Here is a 20161-nt window from a genome sequence, read left to right as displayed (position 1 = left end):
CAAAACATTAAAAAGAAAACATCTCAAAACTGCAAAAAACACCACGGCCCTCCCCCCCCAATCCCACAAAAAAAAATAAAACACAACGCTCACTCTCCAGAACCCCCTCCTTTCCCTCTTCCTCCCCTGGGGTCCCTGCTTTGGAGGAGGAGGGGGGCTCCCCACGCCCGGAGGTGGTGAGGGACGCGGGAGAAAGGCCCAGAAGTCTCTCGAGCGCGCTCACGGGGAAGAGCGGGGCGCCGCGACCCTGCAGCCTCGTTGCACGCGCGCCCGCGCACGCGCCCCGGACACGCCCCTCGGCTCCCCGCGCGCGCCCCTACACGGGCGTGGTTTTCCTGTTGAGCGTGTTGGTGTTGGAGGCCGCGGCCTCCTTGGACAGGGTCCCGGGGGCGGGCGCAGCGGGCGCGGGCGGCGCGGGCGCGGGCGCGGCGGGCGGCCCGGTGACCGTGACCGTGACGCCGCCGCCCGCCTCCTTGGGAAAGGCATTGTGCAGCGTAAGGAAGCCGGACGCCCCCCCGCGGTCCCGCTCCGCGCCAGCCCCGCCGCCGCCACCCCCAGCGCCCCCTGCCGCGCCGCCATAGGCCCCCACGCCGCCGCCGCCGCCGCCTGCCCCAGCCAGCCCTGCGGCCACGCTGCCCTTGGACGGGTCGCGGCTGAGCGTGTACATGGAGATGTCCGTGGAGGCGAAGCCCTGGCCCCCGGGGCCGCCGGGAGACGCGTCCCGCGACGGCGACGGCTCGCTGGAGCGGGAGCTAGAGCGGGAGCGGCGGCGGTAGCGGAAGCGGTAACTGGGCAGACGGAGGATGGCCGAGGGGCCGCTCCCGCCACTGCCGCCTGCGCCCCCGCCGGCCTTGAGCAGGTCCGAGCGAGACTGGCAGTGCGCCTCGCGGCTGCGCTCAATGTAGATGTTGACGGCCAGCACGCCGATCACCTCGGCCAGGATGAAGGACAGGCCACCGAAGTAGAAGGACCAGCCATAGGAGTAGTGGTTCTTCTTCTCCTCGTCTCGCTTTGGGCCCGGCTCGCCCGCGTTGGCAGAGATGTACACGATCACACCGATGATGTTGCTCAGGCCTGGGCAGGGACGGTCAGATGGGAGCCTAGAGGCCACCGGGGCCTCAACCCACCCATCTGACCCTTGCAGCTTATCGTGCAGGCTCAGGCCCCGCCTCCCGCCTGTCTAAGCCCCACCCCATAGGGGACTAAGACCCACTCCCATTGGTCTAAGCTGTACTGGGGGGTCTAGGTCCCGCCCTCCATGGTCTAAACAACACCCCTAGGGGGCTAAGACCCACCCCCAAGGGTCTATACTCCACTAAGGTCTAGAACCTGCATTTTATGGTTTAAACACCATCCCTAGGGGGCTACAATTCACCCCCATTGGCCTAAGCTACACTAATGGTCTAGACTTCACCCTGCATGGTCTAATGGCCACCCCAACGACCTAGGCTCCACCCCTAGCTAGCCAGGCCTCTCCTCCACGGGTCTAGTTTCAGCCTTCAATGGTCTAAACTCTGCCACCCCCACTCATCTAAATTTCACCCCGCAAGTGGTCTAGGCCCTGCCCAAGAAGGGCCATATTCTGCCCTAGAAGATCCTAGCCATAGCTGATCAATCATCGCGTTACATGATGGAAACTCTGCCCTATGTTCTAGACCTCACCCCCAGAAAGCCTAGCTTCTGCATTCACGTGGCCTACGCCCCATCTCCACTAGCCTAAACTCCACCCTGACTGGTCTAACCTAGATGAGAGGGTTTACAGGCCCTGCTCTAGTTGGTCTAATTTATAGATCCAGTTTCCCAAACCATGCCCTCTGCTCCTTTGAGCTGTTCATGATGTCATCCACTCTTATCCCCTCCATTGCTGATCCAAAGTCTCCAAACCCCAGCCTCGATATCTATCTCAGGCCTTCCCCTGCTAGTCTAAAATTTGCCGTGGTCTAAGCCAGTTTCCCCCCACCAAATTCCTCCAGGCCTAGCTAGCCCCGGTTTTCAGGTCCTCCAAGCCCCGTCTCCTAAAGATTCAGCTATATACCTCTGCTCTTTATGCTAGATCCTCTCCTCTGTATTCCACCTCTTCAAAAGGGCCCTGCCATTGTGGAATCTCTTGGCAAATAGAGGTCTTACCCCTAATGACATGTCTCCTTCGTGAGTGAGTCAGGGCCCTTACCCCTTGAAGTCTTCCAGTTCTGACTGCTAGCCTAGGCCCTCGATCTTGAGTTGACCAATACCAAGTTCTGGCCGTGGTTCAGCCTCTTGAATCAACCAGGTCAGTACTTTGTGCCCTTATTGGCATAATCCCTTTCTCTTTGAATTTTCCAGGCAACGCTCTTTCTTCCTCAGACAGGCAACCGGTCACCTAGTCTTCCTGGCCCAGCCACTTCAGTGTCCACTTCCTGGCCTTAGAGGGTTTCCCAGGACCAGCCCCTCCTTGTATCTACCCGGGTCTACGGAGGCTCGGCCCCCTAAAGCTAACTTCCTCCTCATCCGCATCCAAATCACTTTCTCGCTCTCCAGGCCCCTCACTCTCAAAGCCAGCTCCTTCAGTCCCCAAGACTGTCTCAAGGTTCCCCCCCTCCCTCCCAAGCTCCTCCTCTTCCGTGTCCAGGACAGCGGGTTTTGGAACTACGCTAGTTGCATGACTCGCCAGACACCTACCTGCCTAGGCTGCAAGTCGGAGGGCAAAGACTTACACCTACCTTACCCAACGGGAGGCGGTGGAGCTTGGGAAAAGCCTAGGGAGGCTCCCGGCCCCAGGGGGCGCTCGGGGCAGGGTCGCTTTGCAGAGCGACACACAGACGCGCAGAACCACGCGAGCGCACAAGTAGATCGCGCCGGCTCGCCGCCCCCTCCCGCTGCCTCTCACCTGCTGCCACGAACAGGATCCCCGCGCCCAGAATGATGTTCCTCTTGGACTTGTAGACGCGGGAGGCCGCCACGCACACGCCCCCGAGCAGCAGCAGGATGGCGCTGAGAATGGGGAAGATGCTGGAGGCTCGGACCACTCCTGCGGGGAGAAAGGAAAGAGGAGAAGAGAGAGAGGGTAGAGCAGACGGGAGAGAGGAGAGAAGGGGGGGAGAGAGACGAGAGAGAGAGAGAGAGAGAGAGAGAGAGAGAGAGAGAGAGAGAGAGAGAGAGAGAGAAGCGAGGGATGATCAGATGGGCGATCAGATGGGCCCCTTCGCTCCCGCCCGCGGCACCTCCTGCCTGCTTTCGTCTCCGCCTCTCTCTCACTGTAGTTCTCTCTAATTTTTCTTTTCTGTCTCATTCTCTCTCCTACCCATTTCTCTGTTCTCCTCTCCCCCCACCCTTTTTTTTGTCCTTTTCTTCCTAGTTCTACTTTCCTCTCTCCTGACATATTCTTTTTTTTATTTCTCTAAATCACTCTGTTTTTCTCACAACTTCACTACTGGTCTGTACTCATTTCTTTTTCTTTCTTTCCCTTTTTAAGAATTCCTTCCCTTTCTCCTGATTTATCAAGTCTCTTAATCCCCCCCCCCTTCTTTTTCTCCCCTTCCTCCCTTCTCCCATTTCTGCCAGGCTTCATATATCTCTTCGGGTCGCTCTCTCTCCCTCCGCATCTCTTTATTTCTCTGTCTTTATCCCTTTCTCTCCATCTCTCTGAGGTCCTTTTCACTACCCCCGAAAAGCCCCAGGCAACCAGATTTTGTGATTTCTGAGCCCGTGAGTCCACAGCCAATCACAATTCAGGCTTTGCCGCGTTCTCAGGGTGGCAGCCAATCGTAGCACAGGTTTCTCCAGCCCTCTCCCGAGAGTGGCCAGCTCTGGCCGTAGATTGCCTAGGCGTGGTAGCCAATCCCAGCCCGGGAATCTACAACCCTTTACAGTTGCGGTGAGTGCTATAGACAGTCAGGAAGCCAATCAGCAACCAGGATCCCCCCTCGTCCCGCCCTAGGTAAGAGGAGGGCGGGAGGAACGCCACCGAGCCAATGGACAGCCAAGGATCTCAGCATCTGGACCTGGGTTGGCTGAACAGCTAATCTATGCATGGATCCAAGCGCCGCCCAATCCCTTCTCCCGCCCCTGGCGCCCGGTAGGCCCCCCTGTCTGGCCCTGACCCCCACGTACGGAGCAGATACTCCGCGCTGTCATGGTCGTAGTCCGTGTCCTCCGGAAAATGGTTGATCTTCACGCAGACGCCTCTTTTCAATCCTGGAAAGGGTGTTGGGGGGGAACGGGATGGTGGACGGGGGGACTTCAGAGTTGGGATTGGGGCGACCCCCAATGAGAGGAGACCCTCCCCTACCCCGGTCCCTTTTTCTGACTGGACTGATTGGGAGGCACAAGCCCTGGTCCCCGGGCCGGTGTCGGGATCAAGACAAATCTGGTCTGTATCCCCACCTGTTTAAAAAAGAAAGAGAAAAGAAAAGAAGGGGGAAAAAATCTCCAAAGCTAACATCCTTCCAAACACCCACTACATGGCGACAGGACCTTGGCCTCATAAAGTTCTCTCAACCCGTCTGGCCTTCTCTTTCCCTCTCTAAGGAATAGTGTATTGGTTTCAACCACATCCAGGCATCTTTATAAGCATAGACTTGTTGAGGGGGTTGAAAATGTGTGGGAAACAGGGGCAAGGAGCACCGTGAAGACTGCATTTTCCCTGAGAAACCCAACTGGAGAAGAGACAAGTCCAGAGGATCCCGGGACTTTAGTGTTTTCAGTCTTGGGAGGCAGAAGTCCCAGGTTCTCCACACGGAACCTGGAAACTCTGGAGATGTGGAGTGGCTGAAGAGGGGTGCACTATGCCCCCAGCGGTCGTCCTGCAGGCTTCACTTAACCCCCTTCCTTCATCCCAGAATCCCCTCCTGGGATCCTCACCCTCAAACCCACAGGGAACCTATGCATATTCTCATCTGTTTTAGCTGTAGGGGGCAAAAAAAAGCCCACATATTTTGTTTCCTCAACTTTACAAGCCATTTGAAGGAACATTCTGCTTACATTCTTTGTGAATTTATACTTACCTCCTACGGCAGCTCAGAGGGCACCTCCTTGAGGAAGCATTCACACACACACACACACACACACACACACACACCCCAAAGCTGGGGCTGTGTCCTTCTCTGGGGTACAACAGCTACCTGGGCTGCCCCTCTAGGACAAGCGGCAGTTGGATTTATGATATTTTTCATCTTCACCAAGCTGGGAGTTCCTGCAAAGGGAGCCACGAGTCTGATTGCGCAGTGTCCCTAGCATTGCCAGGCACTGGGCCTGGCTCCCAGGAGACCTCAAGGAGTGGATGGATGAAACGAATGAATATAAGGAAGGGTAGCAGAAAGGGAGATTAGAGGCAGACCAAGACAGGCAAAGGAAAGGAAAAGAAATGGAGTTAAAGAAAAGGATTGAAAAGAATGGGTATAAGGCAGTGGTTAATATTAGTAACCGCTAAGCATTTGTTAAGTGCTTTCTATGTGCATTAACTCATTGCATACCCTTGAGGCCGTTGAAACAGAAATGTTGCTAAGGACCATGTATTAGGTATTGGAGTCAACCATTTTAGTAGAAAACCTGAGTCCACTACATCCTTATTCTGTGACCCTGTTAGCATCACATAGGCCAACTTGCTTCTGTTCCCTCCCTTAGAAAAAGCAAATAACAGGACCTCCCTCACCAGGTTGGTGTGAGGATGTGATCCTGGTGAAGAGACTTAACACTTTGGTTGGAGCACTCTGTTGATAGAACCAAGGCCTGGAAGGGTTCATGAACTCGGGTTCAGAACTCAAATAGCAGATTCAAATGGACACCCCTAGACTGTAAGCATCTGGACTGAGTGCCATAAAATCCCAGCACCCATAACAATGCCCAGCACACAGTAATTGACTATTTTTAATCAAAGTGCTAAGATGCACAAGAAAAGATGCCTGGCAACACTGATCATTCAGGAAAAGCAGTGAAGACCACAATAAGATGTCATCTTGGTTTTGTTTTTGTTTTGTATTTTGAGACAGGGTCTCAACATGTACTCCAGGCTGGCCTTGAATTCTCAATCCTCTGCCCTCAACCTCCCAAGTGCTGGGATTATAAATGTGTGCCATCACACCCAGCCAGCCAGAGATTCCATCTTATATCCACTAGGATGGCTACTATAAAAAAAGAAAAGAAAATAACAAGTGTTGGCAAAGAGGTGGAAAAATTGGAAGTTTTACACACTTTTGGCAGGAATGGTGCAGCCACTGTGGAAAACAGTATGGAGGTTCCTCAAAAAATTAAAAATAGAATTAACATATGATCTAGCAATTCCACTTATGGCTATACACTCAAAAGAATTAACAGCAGGAACTCAAACGGATATTTATACACCTGTGTTCATAAGCATTATTCATAATAGCCAAAAAGTGGGAACAACCCAAATACCTTTTAACAGATGAATGGATAACATAAACAAAATGTGATATACACATACAATGGAATATTACTCAGCCTTTAAAAGGGAATTATGAAACATGCTGTCACAAAGATGATAACTGAGATCATAATTAATGTGTGATTAATGTATGCTCATAAAAATAGGCGAACCTTGAGGACAGTATACTAAGTGAAATAAGGTGGCCACACAAAGACAAACACTGTATCTGGAGTAGTCAGATTCATAGAGACAGAAAATAGAATGCTGGTTGTCAGTCAGGACTGGAGGAGTAGGGAGGGGGCACGTTTACTGGATAGAGTTTCACATCTCCCTCCCCTCCCCACCCCCCACCCGGCTCCACCAGCCATTACTGGAGATCAAACCCAAGGCCTTACACACACCAGGAAGCAGTCTACCACTGAGCTACATTCCCAGTCCTTAGACATTCAATTTGTTAGATGAAAACGGCTCTGAACTGCACACTTAAAATGATTAAGATGACACATTTATACTATGTATTTTTTTAAATGAATGAATGTATATATAACTCCCAAGTATAAATCTTACCCATCAACACATCCATCATGGCGTGATAAGTAAACCTGTGGGCTTATGTTTCCACCTTTTTTTGGTGGTACTAGGGTTTGAATTCAGGGACTCACGCTTGTCAGGCAGGCACTCTACCATTTGACCCACACCCCTAGCCATTTTTGCTTTGGTTATTTTTAGGATAGGGCCTCATGTTTTCCCCAGACTGACCTGGACCACAATCCTTCTATTTGTGCTTCCCTTGCAGCTGGGATGACAGAAGCACACCACCATGCCCAGCTATTGGTTGAGATAGGGCCTAGCCACTTTTTTGACCAGGTTGACCTTGAACTGAGATTCTCCTGAGTAGCTGGGGTTCCTATCTTTTTGTTGTAGTTGTTGGGTTTTTGTTTTGTTTTGCAGTACTGGAGTTTGAACTCAGGGCTTACACCTTGAGCCACTCCACCATCCCTTTTTTTGTGATGGACTTTTTCAAGATAGGGTAGTGCAGAACTGTTTGCCTGGGCTGGCTTTGAACCTCAATCCTCCTAATCTCTGTCTCCTGAGTAGCTAGCATTACAAGCGTGAGCCACCAGCGTCCGGCTGTTGTTATTTGGTTTTTTGGTGGGACTGGGGTTTGAACTCAGGGCTTAGCACTTGCAAAGCAGGTTCTTTACCACATGAGCCACACCTCCAGCCCATTTTTGTTCTAGTTATTTTGGAGATGGTGGTCTCTCAAACTACTTGTCCAGTCTGATCTCAAACCTCGATCCTACCAATATCAACCTTCCAATTAGCTAGGATTATAGGAGTGAGCCACCAGTGCCTGGCTCCTGTCTTTCTTGAATCAAATCATAGTCCTTCTCTCAAAACAGTAAGAATTATACGGGACTGAGAGTGAAAAGCATGTGGCACGCAGAATCTAACAGATTAGTGGTGACAGTGATAATGATAACTAGTACTTCCTGAGAGTTAACCATGCACCTGACACTGCTAAGTATTTGGCAAGCAGTTCATTAACTCTCTCAATACTTAGGACAACCCTAGCAGGTACATGGTGACAGGATCCTTGATTTACAAATGAAGAAACTGAGGCACAGAATGCTGAAGAAGTTGCCCAGCCACATAAAGATGCTGTATCAAGGGAAGGAGGTTCATGCAGAGCCCAATCAGGAGGTCACTGAGCACAGGCTCTGTAACTAAACTCTCTTAACTCTCATTCCAGACCTGCCACTTCCCAGTTGGGTGGCTTTAGAAACCTGACTGTCCCTGAGCCTCTGCTTCCACAATGGGAAAGTGATGATGATATTGTGACTTTATAGAACTTCAGTGATATTTCAGTGAAATTAAGCACAGAGTACATGGTAGTTACAGCGTACTCCTCTTTATATTATCTGACCCTCTTGGGCTAGGAACTTTTTATGTGCAGGGGTGGTGGTGATGAAGCCCCGAGTCTTAACTGCCAGACACTACTTGTTGCAGAGCCAGGTAGTTGAGGGTTAAGAGGCAGCTCTATTATGGAGAGGACACATGAAAAATGGGTCCAGTGCTGTGCCCCTCACGTGCCAGGTACTCCAGGCTCAGTCACATCCCCTCTTAGGCCACCAACTTCCTGCTCTGACAAACAGGAGCCATAATAATACCCTTCCTGTGCACAACTGTGAGGGTTCAATGAGATAATAAGGTAGGCAAAGTTCTGTGCATGGGGCTTTGTAGAGTCGGCGCTAATAAATGAGGCTGAGTGCCCAGATCTTTGAGCTCTGAGAGAGCAGCTGGGAGTGTCAATGGGATTCCTGAGGATGGGCTCCAGTGAGCACAACTGTCTAGCCAGTGTGGATGCCACCACCAGAGGTGGCAGTTGAGATGTAGGGTGAGGGTAGAGTATACACCCAGGATTTCACACTTAGTATGAAAAGAGAAAATGTGCAATACTTCATGAACAGTTTGTATATTGAGTACATGTAAACATGATATCTTGGCTATGCTGGGTTAAATTTTAACTTCATCTGTTTTTGTTTTCATTTTGCCATGCTAGGGATCAAACCTACAGCCTTGTGCATGCTAGGCAAGTGTTCTACCACTAAGCTACACCCACAACCATAGTTGTTTCTTTTTATTTGTTTTAATACAGCTAGTAGAAAAAATTAAATTATGGGGAGAATATGCATGTATGAAAATAGAATAATGAAGGCACTAGAAGTTGCTTAAAAAGGGGAGGATAAGAGAGTAATAGAGGGAATGAATTTGATCAGAGTACATTATATGCATATATGGAAAATCACAATAAAATGCTTTTATACAATCAATATATGCTAATTAAAAAGAGAAGGAAAAAGAAAAATTTAAATTATACGTTCTGTGTATGTTAGATCTCTGGGGGTTTTGTGGGGATTTTTTTTTTTGTACAAGGGTTCATGCTTGTAAGGCTCGTGTTCTACCACTTGAGCCACACCTCCAATCCGTGTTTTGTTTTTTTTTTTGCTTTTGTTATTTTGGACATAGGGGCTTGTGTTTTGTTCCGGCCAGCCTGGACCATGATTCTCTTAATTTAGGCTTCCCAGCATCACTGGGACAACAGGCATGTACTATCACGCCCAGCTTAGTATTTTATTAGGTAGTGCCTGGCTGGCAATGCAGACCTTAGGGAGGAAGGATTCAGGGTTTATTCACCTGCTTCCTAGTAACAATAATGATAGGAAAACAACAAGATGTAAAGGATGTAATGTAGCCTTCAGTCTGTGCCTGCCAATCTGCTAAATTTTTTACCATATCAACTCATTGACTCCATCTCCCCCAACCTTGTGAGTTAGGGGTTATTATGATCCTCATTTCCCAACAGAAAAGTTAAATGTATGGGTCAAGATTATGCTGCAGTCCTCACAAAAGATAAACCCATAGCCTGTCTTGTTCCAGTGTGTCTCCATCACTGCATTCCTCAGCATCTCAGAGACACACTGCAAACGGAGGTGAGGACTGAGCCCCTAAATTCCGAGGCAGTGGCTCAGGGGTCCCTGATGGGTGGCAAGCTGGCGTTTTTTTGCTGTGTCCTCCTAAGAGACAGACCTGGATTCCAATCCAGATGCTACCACATATTAGCTGTGTGACCTTGGGCAAGGTACTTTCTTCTCTGAGCCTTCACTCTCTCTTCTAGAAGATTGGGTAGTAACTTAAGTAGTTACTTTGGGCTGGGGGTGTGGCTTGGGTGGTAGAGCATGTGGGTAGCAAGTGGGTAGCAAGATCAAGGCCCTGGATTCTGTTGCAGTAACTCAGAAAGAAAAGTTTCATTTTTTTAACGTAGCTACTTTGCAGGGTTATTGTGAATGACAGTTACAGTAACAATAATATCAGCTTTCATATACCCCCTCCTTGACACATTAACTTCCTTTGGCTTGCAAGATACCTACCTACCTGATTTTGCCAAACCTCCACTCCTTTCTCACTTGCCTTTGCTGGCTTTTTCTCCTCTCCCTCACATTTTAACCCTTCACCTACTTTTTGTTTGTTTACTTTTATCTCCTCTTTTTCTAAGTGAGCTTATCCATCCATACTCTGATGACCCTCACATTAATATCCAGCCTAGAGCAGGAGGCAGCAAACCTATTGGCCAAACCCAGCTGAGAACTGGGTTTTTCAATGTGTAAATGATGGAGAAAAGATCAAAGAAGAATATGATTTCATGGCATGCTAAAATGACATGAAATTCAAATTTCAATGTTCATAAATGAACACACTCACTCACATATAGTCTCTGGTTTTCATAAATGGTTGCAAAAGAGACCGTGTGCTCCACAAAGTCTAAAATAATTACTATATGGCACTTTATAGGCTCTTCAGCATGCTGTATAAGTATTATTTCTTAAATTTAACATGCCCCAAAATGAGCCCATGATAGCCATCCTTTTTTTTTGTCAGTCTGGGCCTCACACTTACTAGGCAGGTGCTCTACCACTTGAACCACTCCACTAGCCTTTATAGCTCTCCTTAATAATGAATTACATAAGAGAAGATAAAGGAAATAAAGCAAAACACCTGCTTGCCCTTCTGCTGAATGGTCCCCCCACACTTGCTCAGGGCAAAGGTGATTCTCACCTGGCACCTAGGGGTGATTTTATCACCCAGGGCACAGTTGACAATTTCTACAGACAATCTGCAATTTTGGTTGTCACCACCAAGACGAGGACAGTTGGTATCTGGTGGGCAGAGGACAGAGAAGCTGCTCAACATCCTGGAATACACAGGTCACTCCCCCACCACACACAATTCACCATCCCAAAATGTCACCAGAGCTGAGGGTGAGACACCCCGCCTCCGAGACACCCCTTGCTCTTCCTTTCCTTTTCTATCCCACAACTGCTCCATCAGCAATGCCTGCCCACGGGAGCTTTGGAATATACTATGAGTTCAAACCACTCCCCAAACTCCACGGCTCCCACTACAGACGAGCCACCTCCTGCCTCCTCCTTAGTCATTTCTCAACACTGCAGTAAAAGCCATCCTGTTAAAATTTAAGTCAGCTCATGTGACTCCTCTGCACGAACCTTCGATGGTTCCCATCTCAGAGCAAAACCAGAAGCCATTGTGGGATCTATAAGAACTTGCATGATAGGGACCCCATTATCTCTTTGAGCATAACTTCGACTATGTTCCTCCCTTCCTCCCTCTCATCCAGCCAAACTGGCTTCCCACTAGTGACCAAACATACTTCTACTTCACAGGCTTTGTAACTGTGATTTCCATAGTCCAGTTACTTTCTCTCAGGTACCTACAGCCTCTACCTCATTCTTTAGCCCTCCACTCAAATGTCACCTGCTCAATAAAGCTTCTCCCAGCCTCCATGTCTACTTTACATTCATATCCCTGACACTCTCCACTACTACTCATCACTCTGAAAGTTTCACTTACCTCCTTCATTATCTGTTTCTTCCTCCAGAATATAAGATACTTAAGAACTGGGATTTTGGCCTATCCTCCACCCTCTAGAAACAAGAATACAACCTGGTACATAGTACAGAATCAATAAAAAATTGATTGATGGATGAATGCATGAATCAGTGAATGACTAAATGAATGAAAGAATGAATGAATGGAGGTTGTACTCTTTGCCACATGCTGTCCTAGGGGTTTTGTGGTACAAGCCCTGATGCCTGGTCAGACCAGTAAGTGGCCATGAACTCAAACATCTTCAGTAAGAAGGTAGTAACATAATGAGTGAAGAAGGAAGGACATGAGGTGACAGGAAGCAGAGGCAACGTAGTGAAATGGAGATCCCATGCCTGATCTGAAAAAAAAAAGCTGCTACTTAGATCTGTCCAGTCATGGTGGGTGTAGGACAGAGGCTTCTGTGGTCACATCTCCTCTGGTAGCTCAAAGGAAAATGGAAGTTGGATTTTCAATGGGAAATATCTCCACTTTTAAATGTTGGCCACTGGTTCAGATTTTGGTTTCCATTTTAAACAGAGCACATCTAAAAAGCCCACCCACTTCATCACCTTGGCAAGGGGCTTAACCTGTCTGAGTTTCAGTTTCCTTATCCTGGGTAGGAAAGTGGCACCCACCTCATAAGATTAAATGAGAAAATGGCATTCCTGGCTAGTTGTGAGTGCTTAGCAAGTCCAAGGAGAAAGGGACAGAAGAAAAGAGAGGGGTAAGGGAGAAAAGGGAAGATAGCTGTCATTTTGCATCCAACAGGGAGCTTTGGGATTGCTAGTGTCACTTCATCATGTCACAGACAGGGGCTCTGAGGCTCAGGGAGGCGGGGAGATGGAGGTTACAGAGGGAACAGATGCACACTAAGATTAGTACCCAAGATTCTTACTTCCCAGTCCAGCACCACCACGATAGGAATGAAGGAAATACTGAAGCAGAGAGCAGGACAGCGGAGGAGCAGAGAAGGAAGAGAAGGACCTGGCATAGAGAAAAGCTTCAAGAGGGAGAAAAACAGCACAGAAGAAAAGAGTAAAGATGGAGATTGGAGGAGGTAGCAGGGTCAAAGGAAGAAAAACTATAGAGTCAAGAAAGGAGGCATCCCAGAAGGGAGATGTGGACAGCAGAGTAGCAAAAGGAAGACATAGTAGAGCCATTTAAAGCAACATGAGGAAAAGGGCCAGGGTGTGACATATGGAAGAATTCCTGTTGGGAGAGGAGTTGGGGGGTGGAGCCCTGCATATGGAAAGGGACAAAGAGCTACAGGAAGAAGAGCAACAAGAGAGAACAGAGGGTCATGAGTAATTTCTTCATGCCAATCAGGGGTAGTCACAGTGCCAAAGAGGAGAGAGCAAGAAGGAAGGGATGAGGAAGGGGTATAAAGGGGTGGGGAGAGACCAGGTAGAATGTGGGAAGAGGGAAGGCACAGAGAGGCACTAAGGAGATGAGGTAGGACAAGTGTAGAGGAGAAGCAGGATCCTCTAGGAACAGAGTGGAAGGATTGAGAAGTCCTGGACAGGCCAGTCCTGGAGCGAGGATGGAGTGATGCATGGGAAAGAGGAAGGGAGGAAGCATGAAAGTAAGAAAGTGCATAAAGGGATCGGGAAGGGCATACAGGGATGCACAGAGGCAGAGTTGCTCAGAAGAGGTTCAGGAGATAGAGGAATTGAGAGAAGCTAGACTGTGAATGGGTGGAATGCAAGGCCTCTCTCTGGCAGAGAAGCGACTCCCATGGAGGCCCCGGAGCGGAGGTTCAGGACAGAGGACAGAGGACGCTGGGCATCTGCTGGAGCGCAGGGCTCCAGGAGAACTGGAGATAGAGGAGCAGGATCCCGCACCCTACCTTCCAGGCAGCAGATCCGCCAGAGGCCCGAGTGAGTGAGGCCCCCGGGGTCCTTCTTCTCCGAGGAGCCACTGCCCCCGCGGTGGGGGGGTCCGTCGTCTCCCGCTGTGAGGTTGGTGGTGTTGCAGATGAGCGCACGCGTGTAGAGCCAGTAGTCGGTGCTGATGGCGATTGTCATGAGGCCGAAGGCCGCGAAGGCGCCCACCGTGGTCAGTAGCACCTGCACCCCCTTCTCGCACCACAAGCCCCTCTCCTCATTCCAGCGCTTCAGGGACTCCAGTTTGACCACGGGCAGCCGGGGGGCCGTGGGCCACCACCGGGGCAGCGGGGGCGGGGCCGTGCCGGCGGCTGGGGGAGTCACAGCGCAGGCAGAAGCTGGGGGCCCAGGGCCGGAGGGGCGGGGCAGGGCACGGAGAGCAGGAGGCTGCTGGCGGGGCAGGGGTCAAAGCGAGGCCATCGTCCCCAGCTGGTGGAGGCAGGGGCGAGAGAAGGGATTAGATAGGGAGCCACTCAGTCCCCCACTGCATCGCTGGTAAACTGTCCATCCACGATGATCCTCTGCCCCAAAATGCCTTCAGTAATTCCACTGTGAGAAATCCCCCAATTAGCCCCTTACACTCAGAAGACTGGCCCCAGCGCCCTCTGGCTCCTCTTCTATGGACACCACTGTCTTCACCTCTTTCTTGTAAAGCTATCCTTCACTCCAACCTCACTGCCTTCTCCTCCCAGGACCCTCCTGCCCCCTGGCTCTTCCCTCCTTTCTTTTTCTTTCTTTCTTTCTTTCTTTCTTTCTTTCTTTCTTTCTTTCTTTCTTTCTTTCTTTTCCTTTTTCTTTCTTTCCTTTCTTTCTTTCTTTTCTTTCCTCCATATTCTCATATTCTCTCTCTCTCTCTCTCTCTCTCTCTCTCATTCGCTCTCTCTTCCTCTCTCCCTCCCCCCTTTTCTTTTTTGTTTATTTGAGACACAGTCTCCCTATGTAGCACAGGCTGACCTCAAACTTGTGACCTCCTGCCTCTGCCTCCTTAGTGCTGGGATTGCAAGGTGCAACACCACATCTGACCTTCCTCCCAATTTCTTACTGGTCCCCACCTCCATCATCAGCTTTTGTTCACGCCTGCACTGTACCTTTACAGATCCCTCTATACACCCTGTAAGACCTCTGCTCATGGAAAGCCCATCCCTGTCTCCCCAATCTTGCCTCCATATATCCCCAATTTAGGAACCCCTCCCAAAAAAAAAAATCCTGCCAGTTCCACTTCTCCTTGGAGAAATACCTCTGTAAGCCCCTGTCTGCTTTTGTCATTTGAAGACGCCTGACATTTCTCATACAATTTCCTCTACTTAGGAAAAATAAATCTCTCAATCTCTCTTAGCTTAAAAAAATCTTCCCAAATGACCCTCGCTATTTGCACAAGCCAGCATAGCCATACCACCTCCACAGTTTCCTCTGTGTAGGAATCTCCTGTGTCTCAGGACATAAGTGGCAACCTCCAGGACATCTTGAAATTGCCAGAGGACCCCTACCTGAGAAGTGCCTTCTTAATTGGTCTGGGGAGTGGCCAAGCATCTAGACCTTTAAAAGCTCCCTGGCAAATTCTACTGTGCACCAACCAATTTGGAAGAAAGCCCCCCCATCTCCATCACATTCCTTCCCGTAGCCCCCACTGTCTCCCCATGGACCACTCATTCTTCCTAGTGCCCTGCTATACATTTGACTCTAGAAAAACTCCCCACTCTTTCTCTTGCTTAAAAAGTCTTTCAAACCTGGACCCTGCTATCTTTACAACTTAAGTGAGTCTCTGTAATCACCACTTTCTCCTCCATTAAGAAAAATTCCTTCCATGAGCTCCATGGCATTTTCTACTCACAGCAATTGCATCTTCCAGACCCCATTCAGAACTGTCCCAATATCTGATCTATGTTCCCCATCCATCTCCACACACTCCTGCCTGTCCAGCATGCCCTGGTTTTGACCCTCTGCCCTTACACCCACTGCCATCTCTTGATCTTCCCCTAAGGCCCTTCACTTCAGTTCATGTCATTTGCATTACAGAGGATCCCCCAATTATGGATATCCTCAGCTTACTTTGAATCCCTCCCTTCTTTCTTCGACATATAAGAAAACTCCCTCCCCAACTACTCTTACATCATGAAGAATCCCCTTCCCTCTTGCCTACTTCCTTCACCCATTACAGTTCCCAACAACTTCTCCACCCAGGAAAATCCCCTCCCCAGGTCCCCCACAGACTTTCCTCCCTGGGAAACCCCCTCACCCCGTGATAATTTCACCTGTGCAGGAACTTAGACAGTAGCTCCCATCTTCTTCCACGATGAAAAAGATCCCCCCAATCAACTGCACCCTCCAAAAACCTGTGTTCTACAAATGAAACTACAGCTGTCTTCTCAATTAGGAACAACTCACCACTCTACCCACCGCCAATTATCCATTCATTTCTCTCTCCTACATTACCCCACCACCATGCCCACCGTTCCTTCTCCTAGCCATGTGTCTGTTACCTGTTTCTCCACTCTCCTAGACTTCTTCCCCAAAGGCCCCTACAAGAAGCCTTACAAGAAGGGAAACAACAACCAAATACCCTAGGTCCCAGTACAGGGTGACCTTGGCCTCCCAGTTTCCTCTCTGTCTCCAACCGCCCCCACCAACTGGCCCCAGACTAGGTCTGCTCCAGGAGGGGCTGTAGAGAAAGGTTGTCTATGGGGGGTGTCTCCATGGTAACGGGCCTGGTGCCCCACACATGTGTTTCTTCCCCCACCTCAACTCCTGCCTGCCCACACACAGTCCCCCAGACTCTTTGCCCTCCATGCTAGCCCCTTCCTCTTTATCTTGGCTAGATCCTCAGTTTTCTCTCTTCCTGCCTCTCAGCCTCTCCTCTCCATGCCTGTGCCCCTTACCACTAGTCAAGCCACCTCCACTATCTTAACAAATTTCTAAATTTCTGCTTCACTGGGGTGAGCCCTGACCCCAGGATGTGCCTCCTCCCCCTGCTGGGCCCTACAAACCTAGGGTAGGAGGGGAAGGAATGAGGAGGGAATTTCTACATCAATAAAGATTTGAAGACCTTTTTATTTTGTTAATTTGGGGGACAATCTGTTCGTCTTTAGGGACTCTTCTTTGAGTCCATCTGCCCACGGCGGCTGCAAGGGAAGAAGGAGCAGGGGACCCCCAATTCTAAAGCTCCTGCATAGAAGAGAGGTCACTGTCCTCTTCTCAGAGGGACCAGCTCCTTTCTCTAAAATTGAGGGGGGGGTCACAGAACCTTCATTCTACACCCACCCACCTCCGATTAATAAAAAGATCTGTCTCACCTCTGTTAACGATAGGTCAACTCTTCGGTGCACTGGGGAGGGACGTCCAGCCCCCCCTGCCGGTAGCCCCCCCAGAAACACCTTTATGGCTCCCAATTCTCGCTTCTTCCCCCTCCCCCAGCAATGAGGGACCCAGGCGTCCGACCAGGTTGGGGGGGTGGAGATGAGGAGGCGTAGGAGGAATGAGGGTGTTGAGGTAGAGGGGGAGCCGGGGGGTCAGCTCTGAGCTTGGGCCCCCAGGGAGTGAGGGTCGGGATTAAAAAAAAAAAAAAAGGTGAGGAGACAATTTGGTTCTCGTGTCGCTGGGTAAAGTGCGGAGCTGGAGGACGAGAGAGGGAGGGAGGAGGGAGGGGGGAGGGGAGCTGCCGAGGGATGGGGGAGCCACGGAGAGGAGATGGATGGGGGGAAGGGAAATGACTGGGGGGCAGGGTCTGGGTGGCAGAAGGAAGCTGGGGAAGAAGAGAGAGAGAGAGAGAGAGAGAGAGAGAGAGAGATCCGGAGAGGGAGGCAGAGAAACAGAGAGACAAGGAGAAACGGAAAGAGAGAGACCCAGAGACTGAGAATGGGGGAGGGAGCAATTTGGGGGAGGCAGTGACTGGTAGCAGAAGGAAGTTGGAGAGACACACACGGAGAAATATCCTGAGAGAGAAGAGGACAGAGACAGAGATCCAAAGAGAGACACCAAGGGATGGGGGAGAAATGAGGGTGGAGGAGGGTTGGGGTAAGGAGGGGGTCAGGATCTGGGTAACAGAAGGGAAGAGAGAGGGACAGAGTCATGGGGGGGAGGAGAGACAGATGGAGAGAGACAGACAGAGAAACTAGAGGCTGGAGAGAGGAAAAGAAATAGGGAAAGGGGGTGGGAAAGAAATTAGGGATGGGGGCAAGGTCTTGGTAGGGAGAGGATGGAGGGATAGAGAAAACAATGAGAGAAATTTAGGGGAAAGGGGTCTGAGTGGCAGAAGGTGCCTGGTGACAGAAAGGCCGGTGCAGAAGCAGAAGGAGAGAGCGGGACCCAGAGAGAGACAGATGGAGAGAGACTGAGGCTGGAAGAGATAGAGACCCAGAGATTCAGAGACAGACGTAGAAACTGGGGAAGCACCCACAAGGAAGCCAAAGAAAAATAATGGGAGAGGGGCCCGGCTCAGATGCCTTAAGGAGATCAGAGATAAAGGGCACCCATGTCCCCTTCCCCAACCGCATCCCCAGCCCCTGATCCCTACCCCCACCCCCATTTCAAAGCCCCCACCCCCACCCCCACTAGCCTCCATCTCTTCAGCATAGCTTGCCGCCGCCACCGCCTCTTCCTGTCGTCATAGCAACAGGATCCAGGCGCCCAGCCAAGGCTGGCAGCGGCGGCCGGAAATGAGGGGAGGGCCTTTTTAAAAGGACCCCAGGAATGCAACCCTTTCCCAAAATCCGAGAGAAAGCTCAACTTCCCCGGGTCTTTTCACCTCTTCCTCCAAGTAGTGAGGAAGATCCCTTCCAAAATAAAGTCATATTAAATTTACAAGGATAGCAAGAATTTTGAGTTTCTCCAACACATCTCTTTTTCTTTTGCCCCCTAGCTATCCCTACCTCAAACCTGATGGGGAGGAAGGATAGAGTTAGATTCCATCTAAGATGAGAATGGGGTTGGGAGGAAAGTAGCATGTGCACAGCTTGAGTGGAAAATAATTCGCGCTGTCCGGGATGGGGAAGGAAGGTTAGACAACAGTTTTGAGAAGACTGGATCTTTCAGTTCTAGAACTAACCAGTGAGGAGGGGGTGGGGCAACTTGAATGGAAGACCTTCAATGATAGTCAGAAAGTTTGATCTCAGTCTGAATCTCAGGGATGTCCCTTGGCCTCTGGGTGACCTTGGACAAAACACCTCCTGACCTCTAAACTCAGTTGTTCTCAGTTATAAAGGAGACAAAAGCTGCCTCCAATTAATGAGAACATGAGTGCAAAGAGATCTTGCCTCTCCTTTAAGCAAGGAATAATTTTTGCAGGACTGTGTCCTTATGCAAATGTTATTTAAAAAAAAAAAAAAACCTAAGAGCTAGCCATGGTTGTTCTTTGCCTTGGGCTAGGCAGTTTGTGTGCTTCATTATCTCATGGAATTCTTGCAGAATCTCTGCGTTTGGATATAGATATACAGGACAAAGTGAAGCCCTAGGATGTGTGGTCATTTTTCCAAGATCACCCAGGGATCAAAGGCAGAGCTGGAATGAAGCTGCCTCTTCTTAGGGGGCACTAGGAGTGGAGGGCATCTAGGAATAGGTGAATTTCACAGTCATTTAACCTCACACACTTTTACATCTCTGGGGTGGGGGTAGGGGTCTGACAGGACAGTGTTCCTCTACATTCTTTACCTAAAGCCTGTGCATGCTTCCAAGTCTCTTGGTACCCAGCATTCCTATCTTCCACTGTTATTTCTTTAGCTCTGTTCACTTCATTCTCACCCATGTCTCATGAGGGGACAGGAGTTTTGAAAAGCATTCCAACACCTCTGGTTGAGAAGCAACAAAAAGCAACCCTTAGGGTAAGGGGCCTGGCATTCATTCATCCTCCTTCTTTTGCCAAGGAGAGGGATAGGGTCACCAACCAAGATGAAGATAATATAAATTGAGATTGGGAGCATGGTTCAAGTGGTAGAGTGCCTGCCTAGCAAGCCCAAGGTCTTGAGTTCAAACCCCAGTACCATAAAAAATAATATAAATTTAGTGCTTAATACTACAGACTGTAAGCAGCTTGTAGACATCACCTCAGCCTTTGAAAGAGTTGTGTTAGCAGCCCCAATTTTAGAGATGTGAAAACTGATGTTGACAGAGATTAGAGTGAGGGCATCGGATAATTAAATAAGCCAGAGTTTTTCAACCTCAGCAAGGTTAATGTTCTGCCAGATAATGCTGAGCAGGTCATCCTGGCCTCCATCCCCTAGAAACCAGTTGTGACAACCAATAATGTCTCCAGAATTGCCCAATGTCCCTTGAGAGCCCAAAATCATCCTTGTTTGAGTGCCATTCATATAAACTAAACAGCAACTGGGCACCCACTTTATTTTTATTTTAAATTAAAATGTATCATCTTCACAATGAAACTTCTTTGGCCAATTAGTATACAATAATTAAAAAAAGATTAAAAATGTTTTAAATGTGTTTCCTAAGCAAATCAATATGCTCAGCGTTTAAAAGA

The 20161-nt window shown here is 49.5% G+C and overlaps 1 protein-coding gene across 1 annotated transcript; it reads right to left on the bottom strand.

Annotated features, from left to right (window-relative positions):
* Window positions 1-6: 6 nt before the first annotated feature.
* On the bottom strand, window positions 7-14089 carry Cacng8 (calcium voltage-gated channel auxiliary subunit gamma 8). The gene is made up of 4 exons (XM_020174252.2): window positions 13659-14089; window positions 4090-4173; window positions 2867-3007; window positions 7-1074 (listed from the first exon to the last, which is right to left on the bottom strand). The coding sequence occupies exons 1-4, from the start codon at window positions 13834-13836 to the stop codon at window positions 317-319; spliced, it is 1161 nt and encodes a 386-aa protein (XP_020029841.2). The 5' UTR covers window positions 13837-14089; the 3' UTR covers window positions 7-316.
* Window positions 14090-20161: the final 6072 nt, after the last annotated feature.

This window comes from Castor canadensis, chromosome 16 (genome assembly GCF_047511655.1).
Source record: "Castor canadensis chromosome 16, mCasCan1.hap1v2, whole genome shotgun sequence".
Classification (NCBI taxonomy): domain Eukaryota; kingdom Metazoa; phylum Chordata; class Mammalia; order Rodentia; family Castoridae; genus Castor; species Castor canadensis.
Note: the sequence above shows the minus strand (reverse complement) of the source record. Positions and strands in the feature narration are given on the sequence as shown.